We start from the raw sequence: 17366 nt of genomic DNA, 5'->3' as shown, positions 1-17366 counted from the left end.
ACTGGGTAAAAATAAACTTTTAAAATATAATAATGGATCAATAAAGTACCGTTTGGAAAAATAATAAAATTAAATCCATGCCTTACACCATACCCGAAAATAAACTCCAAATGGATAAGAGATGTAGTGTAAAAAGGGATACCATATATATACTAGAAGTAAACTTGGAAAAATGCCTTTATAACTTAGATGTGGCGATATGCTTTTAATTAACACTAAAAATCTAAAGGCAATAAAAGAAAAAAATAATAAGCTACATCAAAAACTTGCCATGGCAAGAAACATAAACAGACCCATCATATTTAAATTCAAAAGACAAATTTGGAAATAAGTCTTAAAATGTATATCACAGATAAAGATACATATTTTAATATATATATAAAATATAATATATATAATATATATATAATATATATATATAATATATATATAATAAAATATAATATATTAAATATATATATATTTAATAATATATTAAAAAATATAAAAACATATTTTAATATATAAAAATTGTGAAAGCGAAAGGTATAGGACCAAAAAATTAAATAATGGACAAAATACATGAACAGAAAGATTTCTTTAGAGAAAAATATAAAAATTCCCTTAAATACATGAAAATTATGCTTAAATTCACATGTAACAGGAAAAAACTAAAATATAAGTGTTGAGATTTTTCATAATATGAGACTTTTATTTCTCACATATAAATTCACAAAAATTGGAAAGCTTGACAACACTATCTTGGCAAAGCTGTATGGGGAAATTAACTCTCATGCTTTGCTCTTGGGAGTGCAAAATGAAAAAAATCCTTATGGAACAGAATATTACAATAATTAAATTACATATATATTCACCTTTTGGACCAATAATGCACTATTTGAATATACAGCTCCAATAATATGCAAAAACATATGCACGAGTTTTTCATTGCAGCATTTTCTGTACTAGCAAAACAACCCAAATCTACTCTGGCGGAATCACACAGTGGAATACTGCAAATGTGCAGAAAGAATGATAAAACTTTTCATGAACTAATATGAAGTGATTTTCAGGTATATTATTAATTAAAAAAAAACAAAGCACTAAAATATATATTTGGTATTCTATTAGTAATAAATAAACGGATTTACTACTAGTAATAAAGAATGGGATATAATAATACATATATAGAATATATATACATATAATTATATATTTATATTACATATGTATGTGTGTGTGTATACATCTTTGCCAAAAAAGTAAAAAAAAAAAAAAAGAAATACAAGAGCCATAAACAAGAAACTAATGAAATTGGTTACTTGTAATGGTGGGTAGTAGTGGGTAGAAATATGACACAGAAGCAAGAGGGAAAATGAGAACACTCTGAATACACACTTTCATATAGTTTTGACTATCAACCAATATTAATGTTTTAATAATGCTTTAAATGTTCAAAAAGTAATCTCAAGAAAGATGGAAAAAAACACGGAAATGTGCCTATCTGTATATCAAATAGATACCATTACTACAGAATTTAGAAAAAAATTCCAAATAATTTTTAAACACAATTTTCTGACTATATATAGCCTCACTGGAATACATTTAAAGTTAGATAACTTTAAATACCTTTTGAACTTTAAAGTGTAATTTTGCTGTATTAGGATGTAGCAGCTTTAACATTATTTTGTGTGCATTGGAGAATTCAGAAAATGAGGAAAAATACTGATGTTACCTAGAATCATGGTTCTCACTATGGGAGAAGAAATACACAAATGAAGAGGAGACAAGGAAGAACTCTGGTGCTAGACTGGAGTCAGAGGGATCAGTTACTCATGAAGACACACACACACACACACACATGCACACACTTCCCAGCTCTATCAAATGAAAGGGACTAGAAACAATGGTACCAAATAGCAATGAGCACACATAGCACCCACGTCTTCTCCTTACCTTTCATCACTAACATAAACAATGGCTCCTTGGTGAAATTGAAGATTCCAGGCCTGGGGCAAGAAAAACATAAAGTGAAGCTGGAATATCTTATGCCAGCAAGTTAATAAGTGCTCAAAATTTATGTCTTCCTCTCAAAAACCCATAACCCAGATCTAATCATGAGGAAACCATCAGACAAACCCAACTGATGGACATTTTACAAAATACTAGTTCTCCTTAAAACTGTCAGGATCATCAAAAAACAAAGTCTGAGAAAACTGTTACATCTAGAAGAGCCTTAAAAATCATGACAGTTAAATGTAAGGTGGTATCATGTGGGATCCTAGGACACAAAAAAGTACACTAGGAAAAAACTAACAATTTAAACAAAATATAGGTTTCTGTTAGTAATAATGCATCAGTATGGTAAATAGTTGTGAGAAATCTATCATACTAATATAAGATAGTAAAAGTAGGGGGAACTACGTGGTATATTAGAATTTTCTGTACCAACTTACAACTTTTCTGTAAATTAAAAACTATTCTAAAAAAAGTTTGCTAAGAAAAAAAACACCTAGCTCATATTCAAATAAAACGGTGGTAGTGGTAAGGAGGATCTCTTTCTCTAATACAGAAAACACAGGTGTAAAATCAAAAATGTATCAAAGAGCAGTACCAATATATCACATTGCACAATTGTTTTCTTCAGTAAGAAATTATCTGAAGAATTTACTACCTAACAGCCAGAAGTTTAACCTTTCCTAATGTAGAAAAAAATAGCACTGTCAGAGGAAAATACTTTAACTGATATATTCTGCATATGTACAAGAATTGGATTTTACAAATTTATGCTTTCTGAAAACAGTTTTATTGTATATGGTAATGACTGATATATTATCTGTATCAAATCCTATCCTATTTGAGTTTTTCTATCTAAATTCAAATTTATGGATATCAAAGCATGACTATTGAATATATTATTATATTTCCTTTTTACTAAATTAACTAACTCCTGGACAAATTATTATTCATTTAAAAATTTTATTAGAATTTGTATCTATTATTTATTCTAATCACATAGCATAATTAAAACCAATGATAATATACTATGGCTTACCAGCTTTAAACCAGAGAATAATCTTAATGTTAACGTACGTTTGTAGATAATATTTTATAGTTAAAACTACAGTTTTTATTCATATAAAAATCAGAATTCTTAAATAGTTACTATTAAAATATGCAGGATTATTTCAAAATACGGAATAGTGTTTCTTTTCAAATGTAGAACTGCAACTTACATATTTGAAAGAACTTAACTTCTTTTTATTATTTTTTATAATTCCAAATACGGACACTTCTATAAATGTTTAATAGAACGCAAACTGCTCAGTTGAGAAAAAGTGAAAAATAAAACCACATGGGAAATGATAAAAGACACAGGAGCCATTTTAACATGGCTTCCATTGGCTAAAGATGGAACAATTTGAGCATCAAAATGAACAACAGGAATAGATAATATATCATGCTGAATAAAAAGAGAATCCATGAGTCCATATTTACATTACTACTTCTACTAGAAGACTACTACTACCACTGCTACTACTACTAGTAGTAGTACTACTACTTAAATGGAAGGAGTAGAGGAGAAGGAAAAACTTTCATTTACGGAAGAATAACAAGAAAGAAAGAAAAGTAGGAAATAAAAAAATCATTTTAAAACCAGCAGAGTAATAACTGATTCATGCAAAATTAATCAAAGTATGCCTAAGCCATTTTGTGAAAATTTGTTTGGGAATAGGATGTAGTCAGCCTCAAAGGCCTCAAAATTTTTTTGTTTGTTTATCTTATATATGAAGAGAAGTTTTTCCTTTATACCACTTAACCAAGTTATCAAACTCATCAACGATAATTGAACAAACTGCCATCATGTGTCACATGAAATAATCCTGAAAAAAGGACAAAATATCACCTAGGCAATATTTCTGTATTTAACTTGATTTCATTCATGAGAAACTAATCAGGCAAAATGAAATTAAAGAGCATTTGTGAAACAGCTGGCTTGGATGACTCAGAATGTCAATCTCACGAAAGACAAAAATCAAAACACAACAAATGTGACTGGTATACGAGTGCTCATTATATCATTCTTGTGACTTTCCTGTGGAGTAAAATTTTTCAGAAACTATTGGAAAATATGTCACTCACAAAATTCTCATTTCTTTGGTGTCCCTAAGAGCCACTCACTTAATTTTTTCTTTGAATTTGTAATTTGATACATAAACTTTCATTTTAATGAAGAAGAAATTTGACTAAAAATAAAGATATTTTATGAGAGATAGTTAAGTGTCTTTGCTTTGTACAGATTTCAGTGCTTTGTTTTAATTTTTATGTTGATTTTCATGAATTCATATGCTTGTAAAAGAAGTCTTTGTCCTATACTCCCTAGTATTCATTAGTCTTCTTTCCATATATTTTATGTTTAGACTGTTATCGTGGGAATGGCAAAAACTATATGGGCAATTTATCCAAAACACGATCTGGACTAACATGTTCGATGTGGGACAAGAACATGGAAGATTTACATCGGTATGTAAATTTCTTTCTTTCAATATATAGTATGTAGTGATAACAGCAAATAGGTATATTGAGGTACATTGGTATTTCTTTCTATTCATTTATATATTATAGTAAGCTAATAAAAACATTAGATTGATCGTTCTGTGCAACTCAATTTAACATTTTCTCTCTACGTGGCAAACTTAAATAAACAATTCAAAGCAGTACATATTTATTGAGGATTTACTATGTGTTCTGCTGTGTAACAGGTGCCTCAGGAACATTAACAAAAAGAACATTAACATACATTTGGGCTCCACCTTTAAGCATGATATAGTCATACGGAGAAAACAATTACACAACTGGATAAGATATTGTATAATGAAATGCCAAATCTAGTGTTTCAAATAGTATATTATAGGATTATATTCTCATAATTATTTATTAATATTAGTTTATAAAATTGATAAGTGACCATCTTCATGTATATACACACCTTAAAATTCCACTTAACTACTAAAAACTTATTGAGACATGTTTCCTTGTATAGCTTTATTCTGATACACATGATTTTTCTATAATTAAAGAAATGGATATGTAATTGAAAAAAATCTATATATTTCAGAGAATTAGAGATTTTGACATTGGACATATTCACAACAAAAGCAGTTATCTTCCACTTGACCCCAGCAGTAGTGCTAGTGTGTTTGAAATGACAAAAGACGTATGAGACATAGTTGCAACATAGAACAGAGTTTTATTAAATATCCTGGAATATATACAGCAGGATTAAAAGAAAAATGGTAGTGTCATTTTTTTTTTTTTTTTTTTTTTTTTTTTTTTTTTGCGGTACGCGGGCCTCTCACTGTTGTGGCCTCTCCCGTGGCGGAGCACAGGCTCCAGACGCGCAGGCTCCGGACGCGCAGGCTCAGCGGCCATGGCTCACAGGCCCAGCCGCTCCGCAGCATGTGGGATCTTGCCGGACCGGGGCACGAACCCGTGTCCTTTGCATCAGCAGGCGGACTCTCAACCACTGCGCCACCAGGGAAGCCCAGTAGTGTTATTTAATAAAGTATCTACAACATGGTTGCTTTCTGTGAGTTGTTATCTCATTTGACCATCATAATCCTATATGGAAGATATTTCTGTATGTGTGAATAAGAATTTAAGGATCCAGAGAAGTTGAGTCATTTTGCTCCTGGTTCCACTTTAGCTTTAAAGTTCTTATTCTCTTTCAAAATTTACTCACTAGTGGATGGTATTTTTTCGACTAATTTACTTCACAAATAGTGATAGTTATAAAGCAGTGTTCTCTAACATAAATATGCAACTGACATATGTAATCGCACTTGTACTTTTTACGTTTTCCAGTAGCCATACTTACAGAAGTAAAATTAAACAGGCAAATTTTTAAAATAATGTTTTTATTAATCCAATATTTCTAAAGCTTTTCATTTCAATATGTATTTAACATAAAAACTATTAATGAGCTATTTTACATTTTTATATTAAAGCTACAAAATTTGTTGTATAATTATAGCACCTTTCAATTTGGACGAGCCACATACTAGCTTTTCTGTGGTTACTCTGGCTAGTAGCTACTGTATTGGACACTGTAGCTCTAGGACTTCAAAGTTAAGCAGAATTCTGCCATCATGGATCTCACTCTAGTATGGAATGGCAGAAAACAGCAAATGCCAATGTCATATTAGAAAATCCACGAAAAAAGCATATTTTATGTTATGGGGCTGCAAACAAGTGACACCCACACTTAAATGGTCAGGAAGTTTTCCTACAGGAAGGGATGTTAGTTGGGACATACGTAATAAGAAGGAGTTAGTCAAAGGAAGTGTAGGAGGAAAAGTACATCAGGCAGAAGAAATAACTTGTTCAAAAGCCCCAAAATGGAAGTGTATAAAAATCAGAAATAACTTTAATAAGTTTGAAACAGCATAATTTGGTTAATGTCCAGAGAAGAAATTCTCCAGTGGCAAAACCATACAGGACCCTGTAAGCTGTGTTAAGAAATTTGAAGAAAAAAGAAACGAAATTGAGTTATTTGTAGTGAGGTGGATGGACCTAGAGTCTGTCATACAGCGTGAAGTAAGTCAGAAAGAGAAAAACAAATACCGTATGCTAACACACACACATATGGAATCTAAGGGAAAAAAAAAAAAAGGTCATGAAGAACCTAGGGGTAAGACGGGAATAGAGATGCAGACCTACTAGAGCATGGACTTGAGGATATGGGGAGGGGGAAGGGTAAGCTGTGGCAAAGTGAGAGAGTGGCATGGAATGGACATATATACAATACGAAACATAAAATAGATAGCTAGTGGGAAGCAGCCGCATAGCACAGGGAGATCAGCTCGGTGCTTTGTGACCACCTAGAGGGGTGGGATAGGGAGGGTGGGAGGGAGGGAGATGCAAGAGGGAAGAGATATGGGAACATATGTATATGTATAACTGATTAACTTTGTTATAAAGCAGAAACTAACACACCATTGTAAAGCAATTATACTCCAATAAAGATGTTAAAAAAAAAAGAAATTTGAGTTTTATCCTAAGCATTAAAGGAATTCATTCAAGAATTTTAAGCAAGAATTGGCATGATTAAAATTAATGCTGATTTCAACACTGATATTTGTAAAAGCATTTTTAGAAATATGGTGGGGTGGATCTAGCTCTTCACGGACTTGTGAAAGACAACTGTAACCAACTCTGCCTTCAGTGATTCCATATTAGAAGTCTGACAGTTTTATGGTGGAAGTAGTTACAGTTACACTACAGAAATATGCAAGAACAACAAATAAAGACCCTCTGCCCCCATACACACTTCAGAGTGCTAGTTGTTAAACATTTACCAGCATACCACTGGAAACACGTCGCATATTTATTCAGGGATGCAATGGTTATAACTCAATTCATTGAGTTTAGGTTTGCCTTTGGAAATACTTAAAAGTCATTTGGAACCAACTTGTAGGATACTGATGAATGATTAAGTTGCACGGTACCATTTTGGTTTAAGTACAAACTATGACTGAGTAAAGAGGTAACACTGTGTGGTGGTTTTGAACACTGACTCTGGAAAGAGCCGTGTGTTCAAACACTTGTTCTACAGCTTAAAAACCATGTGACCCTAGAAAAATTAATTGTCCTCTGTGGATTTCAATTTCGTCAAATACAAAATGGCATAATCTTCGAGCCTGTCTCATCAGGTTGGTCTAAGGGCATATATGTAAGTCATCTGTAATAGAATATGTCACATAGTAAGTATTGTATGTCTTTACTGTTGTATTGGTCCAAAAAGTAAATCCAAGTTTAGTAAGATAGCTCAAGTTTCTATGTTGAAGCTCTTCCCAGTTTTTTAAAATGACACATTAATTATGTTCAAGCATGGTAGTAATTAGTAATCCAAAACAAATTAAGTTAGGATGTATAGTTTTCATGACATGGTCAGGATGGCCATGTGGAATTTGACTTCTTTAATGTTACTGAGGTAAATGTAAATATTGGTGTTATATGAGTGGGCATGGTCTTATAACATAGAGTATTTTTGCTTTACTTCTGTAATAAATTTAGTTAAGATGTAAAATGAGAAAGGCTGAAGTGTTACTCAATTATCTGTCAAAAAATCATATTTTGTAACTATATGACCAATGAAATTTTAGAATTTAATAATTTTATTAGCACATTATTATTGTTTTCCATGTATCTTCCAGTACGTTGTCATAGTAATGTTGCTAGTGATGCTTCTTTACATGTTTCTGAAACATGAAAAAATACTTTTGCAATAGCTTGCATTTTCTATGCATTTTCTAACTTAGATCTTTGTCACAGGGGTATTGTTACCTTGCCAGTATAGTTATTAAATAGAAGCAAAGTCATAAGATCTTTTATCACTTTATCTATGCTGATTATTCAGCCTTATTCCTGAGTTAAAGAACATCCTTCCAAACTGCAAGAACAACAACAAAATAAGTCTCAAAAAAAAAAAAAACAAACCCAAAATTCACAGCAGGTAGCTTGTGTTGTATCTGTAATGAAAGTTATGCACTAGGATTATATCTTCTTCGTGACATTTTGTTTCTCTTGGACAAGATGTGCATTTTGTGATGTTCAGAGTTTGTTGTTTATGCAGGCATATCTTCTGGGAACCAGACGCTAGTAAGCTGAATAAGAATTACTGCCGCAATCCTGATGATGATGCCCATGGTCCCTGGTGTTACACGGGGAATCCTCTCATTCCTTGGGATTACTGCCCTATTTCTCGTTGTAAGTATACTTTGTGATCTTTTTCAGGTGAACCATTTTAAGTATACTGCATGCCCTCTAAAATGATACCTTAACCAGAGGTGGAAATAGTATAGGAGGGCTAGAGTTGATCCCAAAATAAGGATGCATTCCAGACAGCAACACACATACAACTTCATCTCTCCTCTAGACAAGGGGACAATCTGCTGAACTTTTAAAAGAGATTTTCCTCCCTCAGAAGATTTCTATTTGGAATTCAGAAGTAATACATGGCCATTGTTCTGACTGGGCTAGAAAGACCTCTCCGCCCCCCACCCCACCAATAAATACTAACTGTTCAGCCTCTGAAAGTAGCAGAGCTCTTAGCAAAGTCCCCAGCCCACTAACAGGCCCATAAACACATCAGAGATAGTTGTGCTTCCATTATCTTCTCAGCTGTTTAGGCCAAGACTAAGAAGCCTAAAACATTCCATCTACTTCTCTGAGCCCAAGATGATTTTGTTTAAAAAGTATTAGCACATAAAGTAAAAGATATACGTAAAATGTATAATATATGTCTGATACACTTCATGTAAAAGAGCACCTATATAGCAATAAGTAAAAGATGAGATGATTCGAGAAAACTGAAGATGAATCTTCAAGAATAAACTTAATAAACAAATGAAAAGATGTTAAAACTTAATAGTAAGAAAATATAATAATTATAATGAAAAGATAAAAGCATAAGAAATCATTTCCACCTATCAGGTTGGCAAATAAGAAGGTGATTGCTAATGCCTAATATTAGTGAGAACCTGGGTAATCAGACTCTCTCAATACTGTGCTGCTCTGTGTACTGGGAAGCCTGTATTGAAGTCAGTTTGGGGAAACGTATCAGGATTTTCAACCTCTGCACGACTGACATTTTGTGCTGGATAAACCTTTGTTATGGGAGGCTGTCCTATGCATTATAAGATGTTTGGTAGTGTCCCTGGCCTCTACCCACTAGATGTCAATAGTATCACCTCCACTGAGAACTGCTAATGGAGAGTAATGTATATTGAGATGAAAATATATCCTCAATATGTTATTGATTGAGTGAAAAAGACTTATAAAGCTCTCTTAGTAGCAAGAGACCATTTTACTGTAGTACATGTCTCACAGCTCTGTTTATAGTAGATATCTATTTTTTTTTTTTTTGCGGTACGAGGGCTTCTCACTGTTGTGGCCTCTCCCGTTGCGGAGCACAGGCTCTGGATGCGCAGGCTCAGCGGCCATGGCTCACGGGCCTAGCCGCTCTGCAGCATGTGGGATCTTTCCGGACCGAGGCACGAACCCATGTCCCCTGCACCGGCAGGCGGACTCTCAACTGCTGCGCCACCAGGGAAGCCCTATAGCAGATATCTTTAAACACTATGTTAAACTGCCTTCTTGTTTAAAAAAGACTCGTTTTATATGTTCAATAAGAGTCCTGTTTTAAGAATATTTTTCACGTGAGACAAGGCAGTAGCAAGTACCTTGAAAATAGCAGCAAAAATACTCACTTTAAAAGAGATTAGATTAAGAAATGATATTTGCTTTAAAACATAAAACACAAACACAAGTCTATATTTTCCATAATATACATCAAATTAAAGAGATAATTTCTCACCATAAATTGTAACACTAGTCACGTTTCCTGAAATTTTAGCATAAAAGCAAACTTTTAAAATATGATGTTAATCAATTATATCTATAGTTAAAACTTGGAACTTCGCAATCTATTTTTAATTGAGAAATTTTCTATAATAGTAAGTAAATATCTTATATGTTCACAAAGAAATAGTATTTCATATTGTTATATTTCATTTCATCAGCTTTAATCATAGCCTTTCAAATTAATTAGTGTTCTCCTAATGTTCCTAATTTATCCCAGATTAGGGTTTGCATAGGTCCTGAAAATGTTCTTTTATAGAAGATGTCTTTCTGGTTTTAACATTAAAATAAAACAAGCAAACAGACCAACCTTTCCAACCTCTCTGGTGTACAAAAAAAATTTTTTAATGGTGAAAGTTGTTATTTTTTTCTAAGTATTAGTTTTATTTCATGGTACCTCTTTGTGAAGTTTCTACGATTAAGAATAATGGAGGCTAATAGACTCTTCAATGACCTAGGAAGAAGGATAAAAGTCAATGACCTGGCTTCTAAAACAAGTTCTATTGCTTTCTCTATAGAATTCCAGATTTCTAAAAATCACAGTAGCCTAATTTTAGTACGTAGATATAGTTAAGAGTAAAATGTTCCCATAGAGAACTGTGATTTGGCTTATAAATTTGAGACAAGACTCTAATAACTTTAAAGTTTTTAAAGCATATTTTCAACTAACATTTTTAAACTAAAAGTAATGTGCTATTGAAAGACTTCAGGGTGTTGCTAGTATTTGATTAAATGCTACTGCAGATAACTCATTTATTTCAATGTATTCTGAACATTAATTAATTTCAACAAATATTTCTACACTGTCATTTTTCTAAATAATATTTATAGCCAGGATTTATTTACAGTTTTCTTGCTGGTGAAAGGCTAATAAAATTTATCTATAGAAGATTTGAGTTCTTATTTACTTAACTTCAGAGACTATATATCATTTTCATACTGCACATTTGTATTACAAACATGTAAAGGTTTGTATTCCTTTTAAAAAAATGCTTACAAAGTAATATTTAACATATATTTTTAAGGTTCTCAAGATGCAAAAATAAAACTGTAGAAATGTCTATATTTGTCTATACACATATACACAGTATATCTTAGAAAATTCTTAAGTATTAAGAGAGCATAGTGGTTTAGAGTTTCAACTCTGATTTCCTGGGTAAGGATTTCAGTTCTATCACTTTAAGTGCCTTGGGTAAATTACCTCCACCTCAGTTTGTATTTATTTATTCATTTGTTAATAATTTTAAATTGTGCTCCTATCGTGTGCAAAGCCCTATATATCATTCTAGGTATAGAAAATATAAACAATGTTTCCTACGCTCAAATCGTTTTCAGTGTACAGAGGAGACATTTTACATACATAATCGCAAATAAAGTCATTTAAATACATACATATTAATATTAAAATATATAATAAGAATGGGAATACAAATGTCAGCGTGGAAAAACGTGTGCTGTTCATAAAGTTTCGAATTTGAGTTGAAACTTTAAGGATCTATTAAAAGAAAGTTTTATTTATGTTTTCAGTAAGAGCACATGTTTGGTTCTGAGGCCATACACACACACACACACACACACACACACACACACACTCCTACACTTCCATAGGAAAAACTTTTATCATTGACATGTTTTCCTTCTTCAAATTTAAGGTGAATCAATATAAAGTAAGATTTGTATCATATATAGTTGTTCAGATTTGAGTACTATGGTGGAGACGTAAGGGAAAAGTAAAAGAGGAGAAGTGAAAATAGTATTTTAAGGTAAAATGGAAAAGGCCTAGAAAGCAGAAGAAACTAGAATGCTTTCAAAAAATTCATAATCTAACCAGCAACTCAGAATCTCTAGAAATCTGATTTTAAGTGGTAATGCAGCTTCTTCTAAATTGTGAGAAATGTTGGCTTAGAGGAAAATCTATATATATATACTCTTAATTATTAAAGCCCCTAAATGATAAGATCTACACATTTTAAAAAATTTAAATATTTTAGTAAGGTACAATAATGAACGAAATACTTTGTTGACGTATTAACTTGATGCATAGAAATCAGAAACTTGATATGCAGTTAAGAATACAATGAATAGTGTAGTCTTTCTCACCACAAACGATACAAAGAATAGATATCTAGTTTTTTATTTTAGAATTTTTATGTAAATAACTTGAGTGGAAAAAGCAATATCCTTGATGTTTTAATGACCACAGTCGGCCTCCATCCTAATTTGTACTGTGAACTAAAACAATGACCTCAGGTGACTAAGACAAAACCATCCCCAAGAATAAACTAAAGGGAAAGGGAAATGATGAAATTTGTATGTTTACGCTTATTCACTTAAAATATCTAGATCTGGAAAATGGACATAAATAAAAACGCTTTAGCATGTATTAATTTTCTCAAGATTTCCCATAAATAAAAATCAGATTTGCGTCTATTACAAAGGAATCCATAGGCCATTTTTGTTTTGTTGCCGGTTTATTTGAGCTCAGGGCACTTCCAGAGACTAACAACCAGCTGGGTCTAAACAATGCCTGACTAAACTCTATGTCATCAGTTTTGGACAGTCACACACTAAATTCCAGGAAATGTACTTCATTCATTGCTACTTAAGTATTTTCAAATCCTAGCATCCTCCAAGCCTTTCTCTTGGCAGCAATTAAACCCCACTCAGTAGGGAGGTTGTAAAAAAGTAGTAAGTATGAAATTTTAGTTATAATTTATTGGCAGTTTCTGGTGTTCTTTTTTTTTAAATACTTTTCCCCTTACTACCTAGAAAAACCAGTCTTTGAAATATACTAACAAAGCATAATTATATTTGGCTATCCCTCTTTTTCCATGAGTGACCTTGATTTCTATCTTCTCGAATTCTTAAAAAAGTTTTCTGAAACATAGGAAGTTTTAATTATCCTTAACCATAAGTAAAAAAAGTAATTTTCAGAAAAAATATAAATGGGTCAAATTAAAGCTACATAGTTTATCTATATGAATGGCCCAAATAAACAATAATAAGCATTAGTGCTGTTCGGTGGAATGTTCATTGTGTACGATGTTTGGCATCTTGGGAGAATGAGGCAGCTCCTTGGTGCTAGCAGTGTAATTCAAACTGCCAACATCCATCAAACCACATACCTGATAACCTTCACAGTCATAAAACAGGCCTTTCCTCACATGACCCACTACCAGTAGGTGCATGCTTTCAACTTTGTCTAAAAGTGATACATAATTACTCAAAAGAGTATTTTTGCATTTTATTTTTGAATAAAATGTAAAGAATTGTAGTAAATTATCCATTTATGGATATTTGGATTTCAATACACAATTCTGGTTCTATATAACAGAAATATGTATGTAAAAATTATGTATATATATATATATTTGTTTTTACAGGTGAAGGTGATACCACACCTACAATAGTCAATTTAGACCGTAAGTAATCTTTCAAAATAATATATGAGTCTCTATGTGTCAGAAGTGATGTCATTATTTTCTTCATAGAAAAATAACTTATCATTATATAAACTTCCATCATAAAAATAAAATAATCTATTTTATTTTATTTGAACATTTTTTTCTGTGTGCATGTGTAAAGGTGTTACAAAGGCAACTGCATACTGAATATCAAAATTCAATGTTCTGTCACAAAATATGTTATATTTAACTTTGAAAAAAGCATGTATATTGCTTTTACCTAATTGGGGGCAGAAGGTATCCATTGGACTTTCACCATCCTTTAAATTAAATCAGGATGCTACAGTCAGAAAGAATGAAACCAGAAGGTTGGAAAATTATGCAGTGTCTTTATCCTGCTCTATCTTTAAAGCTCTTTGCATGCTCTACGAGGCAAAAGATGACACAATCTGAGAGGTTCAGTTAATCCTCAGCTTAAGGAAATCTGTTGGGAGCTGCTTGTATCCGATTTTCACACATTTCTTGGGCTGAAGGAAGTTACTCAAATGTTTTGATTTAAGAGACCACCTGCTGTGTCCCAGGCTGAAGAGCAAATGGAAATCTATTTTAGACCATGGACAAGAGTGGAAAGGATAAGGCAAGGAACACCAAGGAGGGTCAGGAAGAAGTTTACTTCAAAGAATTCTAAATTATATCTTTTGGATATAATGATTTAGACATAATTATGTCATTTGGATTAAAATTTCAATTAATATAACTTTGGTAACATGTTGCAAAATGGTTCTACATTCTTACTATACAAATTCATGAGTAATAAACCAAATATAGTTTTTTTATTTTCACTTACGCTATTGCTTTTCATTGACATTTAGAAATAAGCACTGTAAATAACATTGTTCCATTTTATGTTGAGGTTGTTAAGGGAAATACAATTAATGTTAGACCTGAAGAACTTGTACCTAGTGAGCAAAGCCACTCTCACTATCATGGTAATGCTGTTGACCTTGAGTTGATTAGTTTTTCTGTTTTACCCATCTACTTAGATGAGGATAGCAAACATTTTGGGCCTGATTTGGCACTGTAGTTACGCTATTTACCTTCTTTTGTCCAAAATGTTCTTCTGACACAATTACAATAGTTACATTTGTGTAGTTACCATTGCACTAAAGAAAGCTGACAGGCACGGATTATTTCAAAATGTTTTATCAAAATGTTATGTTTGGTCCTCTTTTTAGATCCTGTAATATCTTGCGCCAAAACAAAACAGTTGCGAGTTGTAAATGGGATTCCAACACGAACAAATGTAGGATGGATGGTTAGTTTGAAATACAGGTAATTATTAATAGACACAAATCATACATATCTGGATTATTTGCAAAAGTTATATTCCCAGCAGTATGGCCATGGGTAGTCGTGCAGGTTGTGCCCTCCACAAGGCACCTGTATGAGCGGGGGCACAAGAGGGGACTAATCACATTCTGCTTGCCAAAAGCCATGGATTTTGCAATTTGTCCCTCCAGAGATGGTGCCATTTTAAATGCTTACAAAGGTCCCATATGTGTTTGCATTGTCCCTGATATGGCACTTCAATTCTCGTAAAGCAAACGACAACTACACAGAGAACCTACCTATACCTTGATATCACCATATAGTTATACTTATGTTGTTAATTTCCCAATCTAGTATATTATGAGATTATTTTTTAACTTGTCTATGCACAATCATATCAAAAATTTTATATTTGTTTTTAATTTCTGACTTTTTAATTGTCATTCTAATGAAAAAGAGCAATAATTTAAAATTCTAGGACATTTCATCATTAAGGAAAAGATTAACAATTTATACTGATAGTTGAACAGTCTTGAAATTATAATATTCAGTGTGGATAAAAAAATTCTTGACATGTCTATTTCTCAATGTTGTAAGGATCAATGCCATGTTCTATGTAAAATTTTTCAAAATATACTATTATACAAAATTAAGATTAGTAATTATGTTGTAAGAATTAAATATTGAAAACAGGAGTTAGCTTAAAACCTGATCATACAACTTTCTATGTACTACACATATTGTACTGTATGGTAATCAGAATGTTAAAATATCTTTGTCTATATCTATCTGTATTGGAGCCTCATCATGCAACATACGCCAAAGTGCACCTGAATTCTAGCCACATTTTCCCTTGTTTTCAAGACACCCCATGTTTCTCTCTCCGAGCCTTTGTGCTGTGGTTCCCACTGTATGTTGTAGCTTTCTTCCTCTGTATTTTATGCCTGGAAAATCTTTCATTCTTTAAATACCAACTGTAATATCTCCTCTTTTTGGAAACCCTCCCTGTTCCTTTACCTCTAGCCTCCTAGAATAGAGGAAGAATATCCATTTTTTTTAACCATAACCAAATCACAGTGGCATTAAATTAGAATAGAGACAACTTGAAACTGAAGTGTTTTTTAAATAAGTCAATTCTTAACAAGCATGAAGTTTAAATACTTTGATATATATATGACTTTAGATACCGGGTAGAAGATGGCCTAAAGTTCTCTTTTAGTGTATCTTTCTTCCAAGGAGTAACTCATCAATTTTATAAATATTTATGTTGATAATTGTAGGGTAGCTGTCCTGGGTGTGTAGTACCGAAATAGATTTATGAAACTCACCAGAATATTAAAGCTGCTGTGCAATATGAAGACTTAATGAAGGCTGTAAAACTGGGGGGGGGGGGGGTTATTTTCTTTATTATAGAAAATGTTCCAAGAATCTACATCTTTGAACTAATTAGAGGATCTTTGCAAATCTCATTACTCGAGAAAAAAAAAAGGCAAATACTTTTCAATTTATTCTTATTCAAAGGAGACTTCCTTTGGAAGTCACCATCCTTGGAGAAGCAGGTGAAACTGTTTTTCATCAGATCAGAGTAGTATAAACTTTTTTTTAAAAAGTACTTTTCCTTTGAAATGCAAGTTCTTAGTAACAACAGCTGTTTAGCTATTCTTCCAAAACTCACAGAGAGGAATAGAAATTCAAACTCGATATATATTCTTAACCTCCCGTGTGGTACAGGCCATAAATAACTGTGGTCTTAGTCTGGGAATCTTATTCTATTACCCTCTGAAGCACTGAACATCTGTACTCTTTGGAAATGTAAATTGTGAATAGTTGTACTTTTTTCCATGTGTCTGCCAAAAAATAATGGATTTACAGATTTTGGATACATCAAATAAATGTTCTAGTATTTATTATTCTCTACAAATATTTTATAATTTCCTAGATCTCTCTTGCAAAATTGTTTTGATTTTATAAATAAATGTTATATTGTTGGTCTTAAGCTGAACAAACAAATTACTCAAACTCAGTTATACTCTAAGTTAATCTATCAGAACTACATAATGGTAATGAAAGAAGGGAATAGCACATAAATATTATATATGGTTACCACCAGATGGTTTTTAGGTTTTAAATAAAAACTCAAATTTGCAGTTTTCATAATCAAACACTGAATTTAAAATAGGTCTAATTATCCTATATTTGTAGCACATACTTTCTCACACAAGAATAGACACA

General features: G+C 32.2%; 1 protein-coding gene across 3 annotated transcripts in view; it reads left to right on the top strand.

The window, feature by feature from the left end:
* HGF (hepatocyte growth factor) overlaps positions 1 to 17366 on the top strand; it is an 83335-nt gene that overhangs the window by 57410 nt on the left and 8559 nt on the right. For all 3 annotated transcript variants that reach the window (XM_019940506.3, XM_073809604.1, XM_073809603.1), the window contains 4 exons: positions 4401 to 4503; positions 8615 to 8748; positions 13785 to 13823; positions 15041 to 15137. In XM_019940506.3, coding sequence (XP_019796065.1) covers positions 4401 to 4503; positions 8615 to 8748; positions 13785 to 13823; positions 15041 to 15137 — 373 coding nt within the window. The remainder of the gene's footprint in view (positions 1 to 4400; positions 4504 to 8614; positions 8749 to 13784; positions 13824 to 15040; positions 15138 to 17366) is intronic.

This window comes from Tursiops truncatus, chromosome 9 (assembly GCF_011762595.2).
Source record: "Tursiops truncatus isolate mTurTru1 chromosome 9, mTurTru1.mat.Y, whole genome shotgun sequence".
NCBI lineage: Eukaryota > Metazoa > Chordata > Mammalia > Artiodactyla > Delphinidae > Tursiops > Tursiops truncatus.
The sequence above is the reverse complement of the archived record's forward strand: the minus strand, read 5'-3'. Positions and strand labels throughout refer to the sequence as shown.